This window comes from Epinephelus fuscoguttatus, linkage group LG15 (genome assembly GCF_011397635.1).
Source record: "Epinephelus fuscoguttatus linkage group LG15, E.fuscoguttatus.final_Chr_v1".
In the NCBI taxonomy this organism is placed as follows: Eukaryota; Metazoa; Chordata; class Actinopteri; order Perciformes; family Serranidae; genus Epinephelus; species Epinephelus fuscoguttatus.
Genome location: NC_064766.1, coordinates 18,966,408 through 18,989,143, shown reverse-complemented (window position 1 = coordinate 18,989,143; position 22,736 = coordinate 18,966,408). Strand labels below are relative to the sequence as shown.

The 22,736-nt window shown below is 39.8% G+C and overlaps 1 protein-coding gene across 7 annotated transcripts in view; it reads right to left on the bottom strand.

Moving 5' to 3' along the window:
- LOC125902498 (receptor-type tyrosine-protein phosphatase mu-like) overlaps positions 1 to 22,736 on the bottom strand; it is a 225,238-nt gene that overhangs the window by 52,619 nt on the left and 149,883 nt on the right. For 4 of the 7 annotated variants that reach the window (XM_049598881.1, XM_049598884.1, XM_049598883.1 and 1 more), the window contains exons 16-19: positions 22,387 to 22,416; positions 7,238 to 7,515; positions 3,352 to 3,432; positions 2,633 to 2,659 (exon numbers count right to left, since the gene is read on the bottom strand). In XM_049598881.1, coding sequence (XP_049454838.1) covers positions 2,633 to 2,659; positions 3,352 to 3,432; positions 7,238 to 7,515; positions 22,387 to 22,416 — 416 coding nt within the window. The remainder of the gene's footprint in view (positions 1 to 2,632; positions 2,660 to 3,351; positions 3,433 to 7,237; positions 7,516 to 22,386; positions 22,417 to 22,736) is intronic. The other 3 variants (XM_049598885.1, XM_049598886.1, XM_049598888.1) reach the window with 3 other exon arrangements.

Below are 22,736 nucleotides of genomic sequence, written 5' to 3'. Positions count from 1 at the left end.
CTAAAAAGAAAAGTAAATAAATAAATAAACAGGAGGGAAGCGGAGATGGGAGGAGAATGCATGGGGTGATGCTGCCATGGGGCGTTGTACGTACTTTGACCATGCTAGGCTAATGGTGGCTTGGTGGCACGGTACGGCAGAGGGTGGTGAGATGCTAACATGTCCACTGATCATGCAATAAATGTCGGAATGTCCATGTCAGAAGCAGCCTCTCACTTTCGGCTTGCTTTCTGAGTAAACACCACCTCCTTCCCCCAACCCAGGGCCCACTTGGGAAAACTTACCATTAATGGGCACTTTTTAGATAGCAGATACATAAGAGGTTACGTATGTAAAGAGAAAGAGAGGAGAAGAGAGAGGAGAGAGGGGATAAGCAACAATACAGCATGAGAACCTGTCACAGTAGAGTGTTTTAGAGCTACGCTATAGGGCAAGATCACATGCCTCCTCAGTCCAAACTGCCTATAGGTAGAAAGCCTAGTCAAGGGGGGATGTTGAGTGGATGGATGGGGCAATTTCAACAGTGCAAGACAAAAGTAAAAGAACAAAACAAGAAGTCATGAATCTCAAGGGAGAAAATAATGGTGAAATACTGGTCGTCTTTGCAGGGTGTCTACAGGAATTAGACACTTAAATTTAAAGCTTTTTATAAAACCTTTTTAAGTTTAAGACTAATGTTTGGACATATCATCTTTTTTATTATTCATGCATTGCCGATAAGTATAAAAGGAAAGTACGTGGTCCTGTGCAGAGGTAGGTTTAATGTAGGAAGATGGTTATTAGAGTGAGTTAGGTTAATGTGCATTTTGCCAGCAGGTAAGTGGTTTAGTGGTAGGTTTAAAGAACATCTGAAATGTGGACATTCATGCAAAAGAGCTTGACTCATTTTGATGAAAAGAAATTAAAATATGGATATATTGTATTAGATAAAATGTTCCAGTGTTCTTGTTTAATACTATTTAATGACTATTATTACTTTTATTATTGTTATTATTATCATTATTTCAATTACATTTTTATTTATTTATTTATTTTTTTAAATCATTAATTTTTTATTTTATTATTATTATTTTTTTATTATTACATTTTAAGACTATTTAAGGACCTGCAGACACCCTGCTTTGGAACTAGCTGTAATTGTTGCAAATCTGTGACTTACAAATTTTAATGATTTTTTTTTTGGAGTACTCTGACATTTCAGATTTCTTGCTGTAATTGCTATAATTATATTTGCATGTGCTAGTGGCGACACCTGTATTTATACCAATTTTTAAAAAGTTAAAATAGGAATGTGCGATTGAATTTAAAAACATTACCAATCCGCTATGATCTAATCAGTTTTGATCATTAACCTCAACTGATGAGACAATGCTGTGACTGAATGTGTCACAACTGAAAGCATGTAACCTTTTCTGGCTGCCGCAATTTCATGTTAATTGTTTCATGCTTCATTAAACATGGAACTAACATAAGCAGCTGTCACAACAGTGATGATGAAAGATGCTGCCTAAAGTTGCACTTTTGTAGGGGAGGAGAAAAAAAACAAAACAACGACATCAGCCCTAACTGTAGGTTGTGTACTCATAAACGCAGTTATGGTGCTTGTGGTGAAGCTGGAGTAGAGTTGCTTATTGCATCTTCCTTCTTGGCCTTGAGTATTAAATTATTGCAGTTGTAGTGCCCCACTTAGTAGCTACATTATGTGCTCTGCTGGTATAAAAAGCATCTGCTCGTTTAAGACGCTGCACTTTGGGCTGCTGTGCATATTCAACAAAGGCCAGTAATAATTAACAGGCGAACAAAATGCTTTTTTATAATTCTATTTTATCACTGAACAGGATGAATAAACACTGGCAAAACCAAAACAAAAACAAGTAGGTCACTAGCAGTTAGCCAAAGGCAGGGGGAGCGACATTAAAAAGAATAATAGAAAAGGTTGTTGTTTTGGAGGGAGGGAGGGGAGTTAAATGCGTAGTGAGGAGAGAGGGGAGGGAAGGGAGGGCAGCACTGCTAATGCAAGACTTTAGATGTTCAGACCGAACGCATCCCGTTTTTTGGATTATTTTTTCTTGTTGAGGGGGGCTAAGAGAGAGCGATTTTGTGTCTCCCTCTCACACTGTTTAATTTCTGTTTCTGTCTCAGTGCAGCTGCTATGGCTTCAGCACGCTGTAGCCGTGGCGCTGGGGCGAACTGCCCCCCCGTTGCCCCCCTTAGACACTCCCCCACATCCAGTCCACATGTCTGTCCATGCATATGAGAGGTCAAACACGTATGTGACATCACACGCACGACACGCAATGCGGATGGGATGGAGTGAAGCCAGCCTCAGCCCAGGAGAGCCCCTCGTTTGACGGGGAAGGGGAGAGGAAGAGGGGAGGAAGGAGGAGGAGGAGGGGAGGGAAAAGGAGGAGGAGGAGGGGGAGAAGCAGCAGGCAGGTATGAAGGTGAGGAAGCCATCTTTAGTCAAAGAGCCAACCAAACCAAAAATGGGAAAAAACAAAATCTGTGCTTTTTTTTTTTTGTTTGTCCTCACAGTTAAGTCTTCAAACAGCCATCTTATGAATGTAATTTTCTTCAGCGGAGAAATAAGAAGAAATAATCAACAGCAATGGGAAAAGAAAATGTGTCTCACCTAAGATAGCAGTTGGCACAAAGGGATCTGCTCATACCCCCATAACAAGTGCAGAAGTTGGAGGAGGAAAGAGAGTTGCAGTAAATAAAAGAAGCCAAGATAAATCCACAGAAAAACAACAATACCAAAAAAATAATGGGCAGTTTGTTGGTCTCTTGCCAAGCAGCATAACAAGAAACTTATCATATTTTCCAGAAAAGCTAATTACACAATAAGTTTAGTTGATTATCAGTCGAGCTGCCCTTTACTCCATCTAATCAATGAGCTGTGATCTGATTACATAAGACACACAATTATGCATATTATATGGAGAAATTGAAGTCATGATTGAACAGCTAAATTCCATCTTGGCAAAGTGATATAAAACTCTTTTCTGCTATAACCAGAGATGTAGCAGGGTGTAAACCCATCTAAAGTCAATTTATCCACCATCTCATTTGTGAAATCGTTTTCTAATTTTTAAAGCACTTACATTCACTCATACCACACTTTACTTTATTAGTATGTCATTTACATAAAAGGAGCCCCTACCAAGAACATAAAACTAATTAACACTTGTTTGGAAATGCTGTCTCTTATTAATTTATCCTGACACTTCTGCAGGTTTCCTGATGACTGAATTTCACACCTTCTGCTTTCGCTCAACATCACTGCTTCCATAGTAAACACTTGTCTGTTGACACACAGGATTAGCATGAGGAGATACAGTGTATGTTTACCTGGGTAGTAGGAGTTGGTGGGGATGGAAGAGCTGAGTGTGTTGGCTTTAGGCAGCGTGAAGGAAGAGGGTGATGATCCAGCTAGAGATGGAGAAAAAGAACACAACACCAGGCGATCAATAATAGTCTGGCATTGTTTGGTGGTGGAGATAGTATTCAAAAGTTTTACTTAAGGAAAAGCAGCAATGCCAAGATACATCACAAAGTTCCACTGACCCTCACTGTGCGGTACTGGCTGCAGAAATCTCAGAGACCTGAGCAAACTAAACTAATACGGTACCGTGTGCACAACTGGATACACAGTTAGAACATATATGCAACATATTTACAAGATGATTATATGTTTTGTATGTGCACTCTTTATATGCAAAGTAACTAGCAACTTTAGCTAACACGAATGCAGTGGAGCAAAAGAAGAAAAGTATCTACTTTGGAAGTGTAATGTAAATATAGAAGAAGAAGAAGAAGAAGGAGAAGGAGGAGAAGACAAAGGAGAAGACGAAGGAGAGGAAGACATACTATATTATATCCTATATACTATATATATCCCAGAGGGGAAACTACATTCTTTCACTCTGTTGTCTTACACACACACACACACACAGAGGCCCTAAATTCACACACATGCACAAACAGGACCTAAACATGCATTAAATTGAGAGATGTCAGAGCGAGGGGGCAGTCCAAGGACAGGTGCCCCGAGCAGTTGGGGGTTTGGTGATTTGCTCAAGGCACATTGGCAGTGCCCAGGAGGCAAATTGGCACCTCTCCAGCTACCAGTCCATGCTCCGCATTTGGTCTAGTTCCCAACCCAAGTCCCTACAGACTGAGCTACTGCGGCCCCTAAAGTAGTATAAAGTTGCACAGAATGTAAATGCTCAAGTACAGATGAAGTATATCAAGACTAAATACTTAAGTAAATGTACAAAGTAACCTGTCATTAATGATTGTAGCAGAGTAGAGTCACATTCGTCTTCTCTCTTAAAGGAATACTTCACCCCTAAAATGATCATTTGTATATCAATAACTTGGCCATCGTTACGTTTGTGAAAAAACTAAAACGTGGCTTTTCTTGCATGCTTATGGCAAACGAAGAATCCAAAAACTGAGAAAATTCTTGATGAAGTGAAGTCGTAGAGGTCCACGTTTAATAACAGCAAAACTATATCAAAAGGTCTTTACAAATGTTTACACAACTCCTGTAGTACAATCCAAATCTCATTTATCCAATTGTATTCAGTACTTTCCAAGCAGACAATGCTTAGTGAGGTAGGCTTTGAAGAACGCATAGATAAGTTTCACTTTCCGTTCTGTTTCCCGTCAGAAAGGGCTGTCTGATTTGGAAGTACTGCATATGACTGGATAAATGAGATTTGGATTATACTACAATAGTTGTGTAAGCATTTGTAAACCAAAATTTTTTTTATTGTTTTGCTGTTGTTTAATGCGGACCACTATGACTTCAATACATTAAGAATTTTCTCAGTTTTTTGATTCCTCGTTCACCGTAGAGGAATTAAAAAAAAAAAAAAAAAAAAATTCCTCACATATTCAATGTAACATGGGGTGAGTAATTGATATGCTGTAAAACTTCAATTAAAGCTTAGTCCCAATCAAACGCCCAGTCTATTTTACTACATTCTGACAAATAAAGGCCTGTCTCAATTAGAAGCCTGGTCTGACTGCCAAGCATAGAAGTTGTTTGGATGTATAAAACCAGGTTGCTGGCTACCCACTTGAGCTAACATTAGCTAGCTGTTTAGTCTGTGCATAAATGTTTTAACTTTGGTCAGCATGGAGATGCTATGTATTGTTAGCTCGGTTAGATTCTATATAATTCAATTATTACGTTCATTTTACTACAACCATAAGCACCAAAGAATAATGCACTCAGATTTATCGGCATGGAAAAACAAGAGAGACGGTAGAAGCGGTCATAAAGTTAAATTATATGTCCATTTCTCAATTACCCTGTAAGTTATTCATATTCCGTTAGTCCATAAGGGTCCTAAGATTGAAAGAATCAAAAGGGTTTTTCATAAAAAATTAATCCAAGTTGTGTCGGTATGCTGGGTGCCATAATCCGCAAGAACTGTAGCACAATCTCTCAAATGCACTAATATTCATACTGGTTTAAATAAACAATTTGATTGTATTTCCCCATGTTTACAGTTTTGTGTGAAAGGAATTAAAGGCCTGTCCTAAATATAGGCCCATTGAGTTCAGTGCTTTAAGCAAATAATAGGGCTATTAATTGAAGTTTTACTGTACAAATGATAATTTTGGCAGTGAAGTATTCCCTTTAACAGAATAAGGACTTCTCACGCAACATCACCAGAGCCTGCCATGCTAACAGGTTTTGAGTTGAGTGCAGTATGTTCAGGACTATAATCCGTCAGCCATGATGTTTGAGCCCAAATGACACTATTGACAGTCATGTAAGGTCACGGAGAGCGTGAGAGGGCTTAGGTACAGTATTGAAGGCATTACACTGATAGGCAGAGTAAAAAAGTAATGCATTTAAATCATTTGCACTGGCAGACAGAGGGCCAGATTTGAACATCCACACTAACAGACAGTTAATCAAGGTCAGAGCATCTTTGGGGCTCAACCCCTGCAGGGGTGTGGAGACAGAAGCTGCTGTGGAGTTTTAATCTGATGGTTTTGACTGGGATTATACCAGGTCAAGCCCTGGGTGCAGACTTAGCTGAGCTGTCCATCAACAAAGGTATTAACTTTAACCTGGGACGGAGAACATTAATAGGTTATCGCACCAGAGCGCATCTAGTATGTGTTGCGTGTTTCCCCCTTGGATTGAAGACAGAAGGCTGCTGAGTTTAGGACCTCGCAACAGACTTCTCAGAGTGTTCGTGTTTACCGGTAAGCTTTGAGGTCAGGTTTAGGATTTCAAGCCCTCTTGATTACTGATCACAGTACAAGACTCTCTAAAGTTATTAACAAGTGCAACTATTAACACAGCTATCGTATATCTATAGTGCTGGCATCAGCAGCATCCTAATAGTGAATTATTAATACTGCTGACTTAAGTTTACTTTTAGTTAATTTAACAAAGATTAATTAGAGAAACCAAAGAAATTTAAAAAGGGAATATGTAAAAAGGGTACAACAAACCCTTGAGGGCCTGTAAAGAGGAATGAATCTCCCGTTGACGAAAAAAAAATCAAACAAGATCAAAATCTTTCCCCAAATCATATGAAAGTCTTTTTCCATCAAATGAAAGTAAAATTCTGTTAAACTGTTTCTGAAGAAGCCGGTTCCCCATTGGCTACCACTGACATCGGTAACGACGGGTAGCTTTTCAAACGCTACAGATTTACTGTCAAATAATGTGCACTGGCTGAATAAAGTCTCAGTTTGAACAAGGCAAAAGTAGAAAAACAAAGAGACATTGAGACAGTTCTTCATTAAAAATCCATTTTCAACGTTAATTTATGACACTGGATGTGGTAAATGACATAACGGAGAAAGAAAATACCTTTATCATGGTAATAAGAGAAAGCCATATGGTCTCACACTGAGTTTTGATAGCCATTGTTCCACAAATTCAGTGATTCTTTTGTATGTGGAGTCAAAACAAATATGATTCCAGTCTTCACTTAAAAGCAATGACAGATATTTCACACTAAAAATGAGGATTTAATACCCAGATCGAGTTTTTTTCTCCTGAATGTCCCAGAGTTCACTTGGAAGACGACCAAGACTCACATTTCTTAAGGTTGTCCCAGTGTGAATATTTCCTGTGCAGCCAACTCTGATTTCTTTCTCACCTGACCAAACCAAATAAATTGCTTCCCCCATGCTCGGGGTGTGTGTGTGTGTGTGTGTGACTGCAAAAGGCAGGTAGGCTGATTCAAGGCCATCTTACCTCTGCCGTTGAGAGTGAGGGCGCACTCGCTGCGGCCGTTGAGAGTGAGCGCACACTCGCTGCGCCCGTTGAGAGTGAGCGCGCACTCGCTGCGCCCATTGAGTGTGAGCGCACACTCGCTGCGGGTGTTCAGCGTGTGGTTGTGTGTGTCCATGAAGGACAGCGCCTCGTCACAGTTGGTACCCTGCTCCGTGTAGCTCTTGTCCATGGAGTTGACCATCACTGTCATCTCCTGGCGGGTGCTGTTCAGTGTCTCCTTACGCTTCTTGGCCAATTTCCTTTACAGGAGGGGGGAGAAATAAAAACAAACAATCAGACAAAAGCAACAATAACTATGCGCTTGAATGGATCTGATATGATGCTGGTAAGCGATGACTCATAGATGTAATGAGATGGCTGAGCTAATGTGCCCTGGGTTGTGGTCACATTAGGTTTTATTAGGCTCCAGATGCTTTTTCAAGCAGTGCAATATAAATCCTTGAGAACGTGGAAAGGTGTGACACCCTAACCCAAATACATCAGGGGCCCTGATGATTTAAAATTAGCTATAGTATTTGGGGGGGGGGGGCTGGAAGGATTAGAGTTGTGAACGGTGAACTGAAACAGTCAACCTGCTTTTATTGACCTACTTTGCGTTGATGTGCTGGAGCCTACAAGCAATCTGTTCCTGATCAAACACCATTAAGGCCCTGTGTACGCAGTGAACACGGAGAGGAACACACACATACACATGCACTAATCCACATGTATGCACACGCGCATTACAGACTGATGCTCCTTATGTAAAAGCAGCTGCTGAGCTCACATGTCACCTGTCTTGGCTTCACTTTGCTGACTGATTCCAGATTTTACCCATCACCAATAAAGCTATCCACAATCTGGCCGATGTATATACATATTCAAGAACTCTTTATACCTCAGGTGAGACTTTAAAGGGTAACTTCAATAAAGTCTCTATTTTCCGTATGTTTTTGTGTATAAGTTGCTAATGGGAACAACAACTTTTAAAGGTGATCCAGTATTGAGTGAGAGAGCTGCAGTCGGCAGTCGTAAAAAGGCTGCAATGTACCACTTGGACTTATGTCCACTAAAAGTGCTTGTTGTTGCTACTGACGGGCTCAGATTGTTACTCAGTGTCTGACAACATAAAGCAAAGAATCCCAACACAGATAGAAATTTTGTTAAAGAGTTAGAGCCTCTTTGTTCAACCAAAAACAGCTCTTGAAATTGCCACCACCACACCCACCAGACTCCATTTAAATTAACAGTAATTTTAGCGTGTATATAGCGGATTTGTCTTCATGTCTACCTGGATGAATTAAAGGTTCATTTTAACCAAACCAGAGTTGGTGACTGTTCGAACAGAGGTGACTTTTGTGAGTTGCATTCTCTAGTGGTTTTAGAGGAGATTCCTACAGTGATAGACCTTTTTGTTGAAGAGCAAGACCCTTTTTGTTTAACCAGAAACAGCCCTGAAATTACTATTGCCAAAACTATTGCCAGACTCCATTTAAATAAACAGTAATTTTATCATCATGAAACACACTTCTTTCAACGTCAACAGAAACAAAATACAGCCCACAAAAGCTATCTTCATTAGTTTTCCCACAGTTCCAACAATCACCAACTCCTCTGGATTGAATAAACCCTTAATTCACCCAGTTAGATGTGACAATAAATATGCTGCATACAACAATTGAATTATTGTTAATTTAAATGGAGTCTGGTGGGGGTGGAGATGGCAGTTTCAGAGCTGTCTGTGGTTAGGATGTAGGAATCCTTTGCATCATATTGTCAGACACTTGAGCCTGTCAGTGGCAAAAACAAGCACTTTCAGTGGACGTAAATTGACGGTGCACACATCTCCCATAGCAGCCTGTTTTGTGGTTGCCAGCTGCAGCCCTCTCAGTCAATACTGGACCAATTTCAAAAATTGTTGCTCCCATTAGACACTTAAACACAAATAGGGTCCAGGTTGAAAAATAGGGCTTATGTTTGTCCCTGGTGAAAACACCCATCCAAGGGTCATGAGCTTCTGTTGTTGTGGCCCTAGACTCTGCAGCAGACACTGTGAACTGCTTCAGTCAATGTTTGAGAAATCATATACATCAAATATTTCAATTGACCATGTGTGTGTGTATGTCTCTTGTATGTTCCTAGTATCTACTGTTTAGTCCCCTCTCATTGATGTAAATGGGGGGCAGGGGCTAAGTATACAGTATAACTTGAAACAGGTCAACAGGACCACAAGCTGCAGCCTAAAAGCCGAAGCCAAAATGACCATTAAGTTGAATCAACAGTTTTAACTAATCGAAACATTCCTATAGGTAGGCTTTATTCTAGGATTGTTGTATCAACGCCATACCCTATGCTGTAGCCTGACGTGCAGAAATGTAACTCCCTAAAAATGTAACTACACATCGTGGCAGGGCAGACCTCCTGTCTTTTTTGTAAGCTAAAGCCATTTCCCTTGCTGGAAACAAACCTTTTATTTACTTTTATTTCACAGATAATAAACAACACATCATGGGGACAATAAAGCCTCCACAAAATATCATTTTTAGTCTTGTATGTGATTTATCCTGGCTTCATATGAACAGAGGAAATCTCTGCTAATTGCTAGGCTAATTTATACAGTGTAAAATGCCATAGGCTTTTGCTAATAACATTAGCATGATGTATTTTTTTGGAAAACATATTTAGTATGAGACAGCTGTTTTGTTGGTAAACCTGTGAGTTGTAATAGAGCAGAATTTTGTAATGTTACCTTTGTTAAATGTTGCTGTTGTCCCTGGTTTCATAAGTGTGGAGGAAAAGTCTGCTAGCCGCAAGGCTAATTTATACAATGTAAAATGCCATAGACAAACGCTAATAACATTAGCATGTTGTATTTGTGGGAAAATGTGTCCAGCAAAAGAGAAGTGTTTTGTCTGTGAATGCTGTGAGTTATAGTGAAGCTGATTTGTGTACTTGTGTTTGAAATTGTCTCTATTAATGAATGTGTGTTTTGGGTGCATTTGCAATCAACTAATTACAGCACTTCACAGAAACCCTGCCACCAAGTAGTGTTGTGGAGGTATAACTGAAGAGTGACACAGACACACCACGCACAAGTATGAATGTCCAGACCAGCTTTACAGAGAGCTGACACACATACGTATAAATCCTGCTTTAATTGTTGGCATGTGTAACAAATTGGCAACTAAGTGTCTATACTACGAAACAACTTTACTGATTTAGATCGCCCCTCTAACAGCAGAACCAAGCTGTGACATTTATTTTATTTTCATTTATGATACTATTATTGTTATTGACAGGTAACACTGTGATACACATAAGTCTATTTTCCTTTGAAACCTGCTCTATGTGCGACATTTCCACGTCAGTCTCGAAAAAGTTTTAATTATTTCCCCCGATTATATTATTTTGAAAAACGCCTCACTGTAAAAACTACTGCAGAGAGCACTAGCTACAACAATGGTTTGTTCAACTTCTGTATTCTTACTGAATATAATTCCAACACATGAGAACCCTCAAAGATTTGAAAAGTTTTTATGACTTTTGAGTTCAAAACAGTTTCCCTCAATTATACCAACCTCTGACCCAGCTCAAGTGTCCTAAGTAAGACTCTGTATCCCTGGAGGGCTGCCACTCTGAGGCTGACCCTGACCTCTGACCTCCCAGAGATAGGAGCCACTTGCATAAGAATATTTCCCCATGGCAATAAATAATGCATCACATTACCACTCTGAGGAGTTAACCCTACTACATTTCCACAGAAGTTTCACAACAGACAAAAGGCAAACAGCTTGAGCCGGAGCGTACTGTAAGCTATAGCCATATCCAATGCCTGCCGCTGCTCTGTAGCTGGAGGGGAGCGAGCAGTGTAAGAATTAACTATGGCAGCCCTCACACTGATCCTCGCACTTTGTTACTCTCTGTGTGACCCCTCTGCCTATTTGAATTGCAGTCTCTCTCACGGACAACTGCGGTCTAATGATGCACTCCTGCTGCTTTGTTTTCGCAAATCTCCTCTGTTTATTCAATTTTGTCGCTGTCTGGTGCCATATGGCAACAGGCCCCCGCTGCCTTCAAACAGTCATTTGCTCTGAAGGCCGCGACGTGAGGCTAATAGTGGATCCGTTCTTCAGAAAGCAAAGTGACAAAGTAGTGACATTTTCATCTGCCGGACTCACTTTTTGTCTTTAATCTGCAATTAGAGTTGGGAACAAAATGGCAATCTTGTCTTTTTTTTTTTTAACGTTATGGCTTCATATTGTAATGGGAAGGAGTGGGGAGGGGGAGCTGCGTGTACCCCAGGCAATATTAAGACTGATTCGGCACTGTGTGCACTCATGGAGAAGACTATTAAGAACCACCATAATCCAGGTTTTAATACTGTATCACTGTTCTTATTTCTGCGTCTGTTAGGACTTGGATTTCCGCTTTCTTGGCCTGTGTAACAGCTGAAGAACGAGCGTTGGAGATAAACGAGGCTGCACAGACACCAGTGCCAAAATGAGGAAAGCACCAGCAATACTGGGATGTTTGCAAGGCACCGTGGGTGTTAGATGAAGATTAATTGGCATGCTATTCTCTCCTCATTTGTAAGAGGGGAAAATGTAATGATAGATGACTATATTACAGAGTCTGATGTGCTGACAGAGATAGTATGAGGAAGTTTACAGTAGAGTGTTTGTGCATCTTGATGAATGTGACCATTTATCATATCCCCTGATAGTTAGCGTAAAGCTGCATGGGGAATGATCTCGACAACAAAAAAAAAATAAATTTATAGGACTGATTGCCTGCAGGCATGCCCGACAATAAAATCACAAATTTCTTTGAACAGCAGTGAATGTGAATATGAGGGAGAAGAGACAGACAGATGGCAGAGGTGTTTGTAGAAGTAAAGACTGAGCAAACACTCCAGGTGACTATATTAGGCAAGTCTCATTAGAGGGATTGTCTGCAGTTCTGTACATGACAGGCGTGGCGTATCTAGGATCTAAGTGAGCAGAGCTCCTAACTCCATGAGTTCAGCTACAACAAAAAGGAAGCCGCATGAATTGTATGTCTGTGTGTGTTTTGCCAGAATCTCTGTTCTGTGGGAGGTGATGCTGCTGCGACTTCTAAAACAAGAGCTTCAAAACCTCAAGCTCAGCATGGTGGGCCTCATTTCGGCGCTGGAGCAGCCTAAACCTTGTGACATTGGGACAAAGAGGGCTTCATTAGACGATCCACACACATCCGCAGCGCATGGGTGTGTGTGTGTGGGAGTGTGCGTGTTAGATGACTGACACGCAGCTGGGAGGGGCAACAGAAGCGGCTTTGATTCGCACAGTGGGGGCATTTCAGTAGTTGTTTGCGCTGTGTCTCATTTTAAACTTCTCTCTATCTTTGATACATGCTTCCATGAGGTTGTCTGTCCGTCCATCACAGGTCCATCTATCCATTCATCTGTCTATTCATTTACCTTGGTAGCAGAAACAGCTGAGACACAGATAGAAAATATTCCTGTGTGCAGACTGTATTCAGTGAAAACTCATCTCTCTACATATATCTGCAGATGTACGCACGGTCTTGTAACGGGACAAGATTTTTGTTCTTGTTTCTGACCAATCAAGTTTGAGTAGCAATCCATGTAGAGAGGCGGGACGCACTGGCTGAAATGCAATCTGGAAACAACCTGGCTATCTTCTAAAGATGATTTAGCTTTGTATGATGATTTATATTAGCTTTTTTTTAATTAAGAAATATTTATCTGTATTCATATGCAGGTATTTATTACAAGCACAGATGTATAAAGAGCACAGGATAAAGTGTTGGAGGCGCGGCCCTGTTCATTCCTATGAAAGTTGCTATATAACTGCTATATAAATTCATTGTTTTTAATGTAAACGTACAGCAGGTGCGCTCAAATGCCAAAGCAACGCCAGAGTATCACTCACATGTTCCCAAGTGTCCATTTTTCAGGGTGGGACGGCAGCAGTCACAACCCAGCAAGCATTTTTCGGTTTAAAAAAGGTCTAATAGCCGTCTACATGAAGACCTGATGTCTAGGCTAAATCACAGCTGAATTTGGGCTGTCAGTGAAAATTTGGTAGATGTCTAACCATAGCCAAAGTGTAGACGTCATCAATTATACGGCCATGTAGCCGTAATTACTGTTAATTACTGTTGACTCTCCATACGTGATTGAATATCATACCGCACACCATCTGCATTAGCTAAAATTATGTTTAATCAATTTCAAAATTAAATCGGCTAGGTTTGGGTTACATGTAGCTAGAGTAAAGCGGAGCTAAATATAGCCAATACGTTTAAATCACGACTATTGCTTGCTGGGAACCGTCAGATATCTTTCCCTTCTTCCATAAATATCAGTCTATGATAAATATGGAAAAGTTTATCATTATGGTGCAGGGCTGCCCAGAGCTTTACATCTGTCCCATGGACAATAGGCCCACACACGTAAAAACAGCGCCTGGAAGATGATCAGCTCTACACTCAGGATTTTAGCAACCTCGGACGCAAGATGCCTCTGCGCTCTTGAAAGCTGGCACAAAAAAGGCACAAAAGTAGTGCCCAGCACCTAACCTTATGTTTTCCAAGTGGTTAAATGCGCAGTATGTGTATGACCCCATAGAGACTTCCAATTCCAACTAACCAATTTAGCGCTCCACTAACCTTGATAGAAATAAAATGATTAAATTGTGCGCCTTATTTAGACTTCCCAAATTTTATCAGACTAAATACATCGAATCCGATAGTGAAACAGGTCATTTTGGGGGGGTTGTGTTACTCAAAAAAATGGATCCACTGACTTGTAGATATCTCTTTTGCAATGTAAGTCTATGGTAAAAAGTCTTTTTGGCCACATGGCATCAGGTGATGGATGTTCACCACTACAAAGATTTAGCTTCAGAGCCCAGCACAGTTCCTGGGAGCATGGTTAACAGAGATTAGACCAACTGGATCACCCAAAATAAACATCACTAGACCAATAGCCAATGGATATTAACAATGTTGAAGCACAACACTGTTTATCTGCTCACTTGATTGCCTCACCAGCATCTAATACATGTACACGTTTGAAGCTGTGAAGTATGAAATACATGAGGAGGCACAGTGTAGGAGGTTTAAATTCAAGTGATAGTCATTTCATTTTAAAAAATGTGGTATGTTGTTAAATATAAAGCCTAGACCAGTAATACTGTAAATAACATTAAGTGTTATTATGCTAAAACATGTTTGTTTCATTTAATATCTTTGTTGGTTGTTATACATTTAAAATGAGTATTTTGACAGTGTTAGAGGTACTGACATGAATCTCATTGTGACTTGGTTAATAAAAGTCTATTGAATTTGCTTTTTTATCACTGTGACCACTCTATTAAGGTTTGAATCAAGTAAGAAAATGTGCTCTATTTCAAAACTATGCTTGTAAAACCACATATTTGCACAGTATATATATTTGCATTTATGATTTTTTCAGCTATTGCAATGACACTGTCTGTATTATGCCAATATATGTTATATGTAGTTAAATAAGAAGCCGTTGAGAGCAACTATGTAAAGTGCCAAAGTGTGAACGACAGATGTTTTGTAAATGACACATCATTTTAAAATTTATGCGCTGAAACTTCATCATTCCATGCATGACATCCCTTCGCCTGGCTGGAGCTGCTCTTCCTCTTTCCCCTTCCTCATCAGCATTCAGAGCTCGTAGGTACAAAAATCTGCAAGGCTTGTACCAATTAATGTGATTCTTGCTGCATGTTCGGCTTGTAAGGTTTAATGAAGGTGTTTGCCCTGAGCACATTGTGTTATACATGGTACATTTAGTAGGCCTCCCATTTTGACACTGAGTGCAATGGAGATTATAATGGAAAGTAGGATTTATAAAGAATGAAGCTTTATATGCCTGTGTGTGTGTTTTCAGTAAAGGGAAGCTACTGACATATTAAAAGTAAATTACAAATACTCTGATTCAAAATTTTCTGTTTCTTTTCTTGATACAGCACACGCAAGAGTTTGGTCAATTACGGTACGGAAAGTGGCATACAGGTTTGTTTACTATCAGGGCCACTCAATAAAACTTAAGCACTCATCATATCATCGGGGATTTATGATATAAGTGACCACCTGCCAGATGGAAATGGAAGTGGGCTCTCCTGAATGAAATTGTTTTTTTATGAGCTGATATAATAAAACATCAGGCAGAAACATCAAGCGTAACACAAATATTTATAGACTAGATTCATGAGGAGATATTTTGTGGAAACATGTCCTCAAATGTTTATAATTTACTTTCATAATAATCAAATTTATCAGGGTTAAATAAACTGTCAAACAGGCCATCGTGGAATATAAATATCAGGACCTATTAAATATAACAGGTAACTTTTAGAAACATTAGGATCTCTCACTTAATGATTACAAAATAAACAAATATCATATTTAAAGAAGTGTTTTTTGGTTGATTGGGGTCAGTGGAAAAAATTGAAAACAAAAAAATGTTAGTAAACACTTGCCTGTTTTCACATCCTGCAGATTTAGTGAAACATTATTCTTCTTCTGGGGGGTATGTTTCTGGTAACTTGATCAATGTTATTCTAATATGTGTCTCTTCGGCTTTACGGAGCTTTATTTAGTGAGTTCATTGTTGCTCTTTACTGGTTCACTCTCACCGCTCTCAAAGTGGACAAATATTTTTTGGAAACATGCTGTAAAACCCTACTGTAAACTACCTTTTTAGATACAAACAGCAGGCCGACAAAATCAGCAACTAGCTGGTGAACACAGTGGAGCATTTAGCAGCGTAAAAGTCAGACTCTCAGGAGTTGGTAGAGACCAAAAACAGAGCTAAAAGAGAGTGAATATTGGCGTTAAAGTCACCAGGTTGCCAAAAATTGAGCATAGTGTTTTCAAGCTCAGCTCACATCCTGGCTACATCAGCTGATCTCAAACAACCCAATAAACTGATGGAGCAGCTGATCACATAATTCCTTTCTATGCCAGTTTCTATTTAAACTGCTCTGGCCTGCCTACTGTTGCTGCTTCCTCTGCAAGCTGCTTTGCAACCTGCCTCCACCTCAGCTCCCCCTTTTCATGTTGTGTGTGACTTATCAATGTCATTTCTGTTTGTTACTGATGCTGTTCTCCCTGCCTCAGGCTTTCCAAGTGGGCGCATGGAAGGGCAGGGAGATTTGCTCTTTCTGCCACATGGCTTTCCATGTAGGCACATTGAAGGGTGGAGAGGTGTGTCTCTCTGCTTTAAGCTTTCCATGTAGGCACTTAGGCCTTTTGCATAGGCCTAAGAAAGGCAGAGAGGCCCCAGAACAGAGCCATACTGCCAAACACAATACTAAATACTAAATACTAAAATACTAAAGTGGTCCTGACTGAAACACAACTACAAATAAATGATAATGTTGCTCTGTAACTGCTGGATGTCTGAATAAAAAAATATTTGCTATTTACAAGTTCAGTGTATCAACTAAAAAGGCAATGATATGCTCATTGTCAGGCTTCCTTCCAAATGTGGCACAAACGTTAACCTTATTTTCAGATAAATGGCAAAAGTAACTGCAAATTTATCTGCTTATAAATCCACCACTGTTATGCGAATAATGGCAGAAGCTGACCTGCAGAAGATAAAGGCACAACCAAGCAGCAGTCTGTGGGGCTGAAAACTGAGGCCAGTGCGGAAGTGCCAAAAACTGCAGTTCCTTGGATGGCCACTTGAGGCTGACAATTTCTATAGATCTCCATGTTAAAATGCTCAACTTTATAGCAGAAATAAATGTGTTTACATGCCATGCAGTGACAACAAGGAACGCTTGCACTGGTATGTTCAGTGCATAACTTGTGGCCAACAAAATCTATTTTTGTAAGTTTAAAGTTTTTATGCTGAAAACAGTTGCCTGCTGTTACTAGATATTATGCTGAGAGGGAACTAAAACATTGAAGTTGTAAATGGAAAACCAAAACAATGAACTGAAAGACTCTAAAGTCCTCGGTGCAAATGAGAAAAACTGCAGAGCAAATAAAACTGAAGTGCAAGTTGTGCAGCTTTTATGGAGCTGTTGCTTTAAAGGAAACCTCAGCATCTCATATGTTTTATTACCGGCTGATGGCCTGTAGTAAAAGGTCAACGTTTATTTGATACTACATGAATTCAGATACGTGTCTAGATTCAATTCATCTTACAAGATGAAGAACATATATTGGTTAACTATATATGAGACATCTACACAGTCAGATCACATACCTGAGCTTTGAGGCACACTAGTCACACCTGACAAATCAGTCACAAAGTGATACAGTAAGCGTGCTTGTATTTAACATTCCTGCCGCTTGATGGATGAATCTAACTCTCACGGGAATCCAGACCCAATCGCAACCCTTGCCCTATGCCATTGATCTCGTTCTTGTCCCCAGCAGCGGCAGCAGGCGCAGCGGCCGGTACGGCCACCTGATTAAAGAATGGTCATATATTTGATCACACATGTAACTGCATCCCTAATGAGCGCTCTGACTGATGTTGTGTTGCGAGCTAGCCCCCACAGCCACCTCTGGCAGTGTACCCAAAGTGCATATTTTGGTGACTGCAGGATGTTCTCATGCCTTTAAAGACTTTGATGAATACATGAGAGCATTAATGGGGTTCATCAATCATAGAGGTGTTGTAATCTCATGGCTGGCAACAAGGCTGTCATCAGAACTACAGATGAGCGCTTCAGAGAACGCTCCACAGGAGAGCATCTTAAGAAAGCAGTCTATAATTGATTTATTAATAGACTTAACTTTGGGTTTATGCAACATATTAGTTATATTTGTTTATGAACTGAGCTCAGACACCCCGAGAGTAATACCAGCAGGGGTAAAAGGGCTAAACACCTATCCTACAGAGCAACTCCGCGGTGAGGTGCAATATTTCCAGCTCCTGCCTTAACACCTCAAGGTGCAAATCGTCTTTCCAATTAGCTAACATGTTTCTGCATTCCTCTCACTCGCATTGCTCCCTGTGCCTACCAATGAGTGACACAAGAGACAGATATAAGGAGAGGATGGGGGGGGGGGGGCTGTAGTGTTGAATGGGCCATCTTTCCTCACTCCAGCATAATTTTGAATGTATCACCTGTTAAAGGCCTCATGGAGAAGTCTTTTTGTTTTATTTGGTGATGCAGGACTGGTCTTAAACATCCTGATGTGCTTAACTGAAAAAGTTAGTGCACCATGGATCCACACATGTACAATGAACAGCAACAGTAGAGGACTAGGTGAATAAAATTCAATCAAATCTTCACTGAATTTGTTGTCAAGTGAATTCCACCCTTTGAAATAATGTATTACACCTTCTAGCAATTCATAAATAAATTGTTTAAATAGGCATCTTGCATGTAAAAGTGTTGCAGTTTAGATTTCTGAAATCTGAGGTGCTCTGCTTATTTATTTCTTTATTTACACATTCTCGCAGTGTGTTTTATCATCTATTAGTATTTGCTGCTGTCTTGGCACATTCCCCAATGGGGATCATTACTCCTTCAGCTTATCTAACTGTATATTATGCTGTTATCTTGTCAGCTTTAAAGAGGAGTCACAACATTCGCAGTCCACTCTTTCCCTTCTTTTAAATCTTAACAGTAAAACCCACCAATTGATTTTGACAGAAGACTGCAGAAAAAGGTGGACATGGTGTTACTGACATCACACATACATTCATTTTTAAAGAAACACGATTTGACTTAACTGCCCAAACACATCCTGTTGAGTGTTCAGCACCATAATATCTATTTTGTCTAACCTAAAACCTGTCAATCAAAGCAAACAGGCCTCTGAACGAACCCTTTTTTTTTTAAACATACAAAGCTTCAAATGGGGTTTTTGAATAAAGCTTAAGATGCATGTCGTCATATTTGACGTCACCACCCCCTCAAAATACAAAAATTTAAATCCTCAATTTGTAAAGCAAAGAGTTATATCAGCTTAAATGTGTCTATTATTTATTGAATCAATGGTCTTTCATAACTAAATGTAATTTATGGTGTTATTTGATTACTACTAGACCACCATGTTAACACAGGAGCATGTCCCTTTGTGTGCAGCAAGTGGGAGAGCAAACAGTTTTTTGACCTCACTGCAGTAGAAATGTTCCCAAAACCCTAAATGCCAACAAATGTGGACTGAAGTAGAATATTATATAATTTGGTTATGTAAAAAAGATGTTGTCAATTTTGGAAATGATTACATCTATTTTTTTGTTTCAATAAATTTGGACTTTTGTACTTTACAACACTCTGGAGTGAAAATGTTTGGATCACATGCATTGGAAACGATCCTATGCAGTCACCAGTGGAATCTAATTCTACAAACAGTAGGCTATAGTACTAATAAAATCAATGTAGCCTAATGTCTATCTGCAATTGTGCAGATGGTCATCGCCATCCAATTGAGTAGACACGCAAAAAAAAAAAAATAAATAAAATAAAAAATAAAAATATATAAGTATCACCTTGCAGTTGTTTGTCTCCATGAACCACTAAAGTTGCAGTTACAGTTTACATCCATGTCTGTAAAGACTCATATGTAGCCATGACAGACGACAATGTTTCAAATACGGATGTCTCTGCAAAGTTTAGTTTTGTCAAGTAAATCTAAGTATTAGCTATGTCTACAGCCTGGCACCTTTTCTCTACATTTGCCGAACATCGAGAGCGGTGTCTTGTATCTTGTATCTCCTTAGCAAAGCTAGCTGTGGATTCAAAATCCAGAAAGGAAAAATTTTGGAGGAAAATAAAGACACGTTTGTTTACTTTTGCTGTAGGGTACCAAATACTTATAAATACTGCAGAGTAGCCACCCTATGAAAACATATTAATGATATTAGACCTATTAGTAATGTTAATAAGCTAAATCAAACATAATAAGGCTGTGTTACCTTTACTATAAGGCTCAAATATATTTTGTGGCTCTAGACAGATTTAACTAATTTTTTTGGACCGAAAATGGCTCCTAAAGGTTGCTGACCCCTGTTCTAAAACATGCATGCTTCACAGATACAACCCGGCAGCACAGGCGATCTATACAATCAGCACAGTTTTTAAGAGAGACACCCAAGATTAGTGTCACCAATTCAGTACCTGAACAAATGTCTCCCTTTCTGTTCCTGATTTATAGCAATGAGTAATGGCTAGAACAAGTGTTTTTGCAGAACATTATGATGTCACAGTGAAGCTGACCTTTGACCTTTTGGATATAAAATGTCATCACTGCATCATGTTATCAGACATGTATGTGAAATTCTGTCTTAAGTTCACATGTGAGGTCACAGTGACTTTGATCACAAAAAACTAATTAGTTCATTGTTGAGTCCAAGTGGACGTTTGTGCCAAATTTGAAGAAATTCCCTCAAGTGCGTTCCTGAGAGTGGGACAGATGAACAGCCTGAAAACCTTACTGCCTCTGGCCATGGCTGTCATCATTGGAAAGGCATTCAAAAAAATATATACCCTGCATAATAATAATGTGATTTTGAATTCCAATGTCAACATTATGAAGCGTCAAAGCTCCGAACTATTAAGTACAGCCCTGGCCCTGCTGTCCTTCAAATGGCAGAATACATTTAAAAATCACCACCAAACCACACAGAAGTAAGAAGTAAAAAAAAAATAATAAAAAAAATCCCTAAATTCTTGTGGAAAATAATATATTGATTTGTAATTGCAGACACTATCAACTCCTCTTCATGCCAAAGGCAACTATCAGAGAAAACGCTTTTTGCATGTAACACTTAACATAACAAAAACACACAACTGATATTGTGATTGTTTCACTGACAGCCTCATCTCTTCCTGCTCAGTTCAGTCAATGTGTGTCCTCAGCTTTGATGACACCACTCCTCCAAAGTCACCGGGGCTTTCCAGCCAAGACAGCTGTGATCTAATATGAGTGACACGCAGAGTATTCAGAGTAGTATTATCTCCAGGTGTATTCTGAGATGTTCTTTGATGTGAGGCAGCCTCCATTCTCTCCTCTGATCACAGCCATCTCAAGACAGATTAGTCGGCATCCATCACAAAGAGCATACAGAGGGAGCCTATGAGCTACAGCAGTGAAGGCAGAGCTGCAGAATAAGCTTCTTTACCATTCAGAGGTGCGATGTGGAATCATCTGTTCTATTAAGAACAAATAAAGCAGCGCTACGGCTATTGTTTTATGATTCGGGAGACATCTAAATAGAAAGGAGGTTATTCTGTGATCACATCAGCTTGCTCAGTCGTGATGCAAACATCTTGTCAGCTAAAGACACAACTCCACCATCACCATAGAATCAATGGGATGGACTTGCAATAACCCAAAATACATGCTTGAGGAAAAAAAGGGAGGAAAAAGCATGAGATGGTTTGATGAGAGGATGGAGTAGGGGTTTAAAAAAAAAAAAAAAAAAAGAAATTATCACATGCATATGGAGCCAAATCGTTAAGATCAACATGTTAGCTCATGCTTACATTTTCAGTAATACCTACAAATATGCTCAATCCAACATAGAGTAATTGGCTGCATTTTTGGTGTTTGCAGAGCGTATACACAAGTGTACAAAATGTGAAATAGTCAGACTAGCTCATTGAGGTTCTGGGCACAACTAAAGCACTGTGATAGGCACTTCAAAAAATCCAACTTTGACAAGTCAACAGAGATGAAATCATCGGAGGCAAATGAAAAATTCACACTCAGTAAAAATGCAGGATAGCTCCTGCATTGATTTCTTTTTCTCTCACATGATGAGTTTGGCAGCCGTACAATCATTAAGGCAGTTTAGTTTATCATTTGATAAACAAACTCCTTAAAGGTCTGGGAGAAATTATATTTGCAAAAACATTTCAGCGGCAGGTTTATGTCGTGGGGGGTGCAGCTGCGTCTGCGTGCTTTCGTCAGAAGTCGTGCCAATGTGACATACAGTGTGATGTGCTCGTCGCGTGGAGATGCACTGGAGTGGCGTCCTCCGTTCCTCCAGCAGAGATTACAGTTAGGCCTCTGTAATGGCTCTGAGCAGGAGGAGGATGACATGGCTTTTTGCATGCATGGGAAACATGTGTGGGTGAGAAAGCATGGCACTAACATTACACAAAGTGGTTACTTACAGGTAGTAAGTGTAGGAGTGATAGGTTCTTCTGCCGAGTGGGGTGGTGGTAGGATTTAAGCAGTGGAGGAGGGGAGGGATGGAATGAAAAGGAAAGAAAAAGTAAAAATATATTAATGTTTGAAAAAAGAGTAGAAATGAACAAAATCAGATATGGTGGCATACGTGGAGGTAAACTAGTGATCATGAGGGCAAAGGTGATCGCTTGGAGTCATGTCATGCTTTGCAAAGGGGGGAAGGGGGAGGGGGCTCAGTACAGTACTGTAGAAACTCTCTAATTATATAGATATTTATATGGTCGGTGGCTTCGACGGCAAAGCAGAGGCAACCGTGCTGTCACTAAAACCCCCC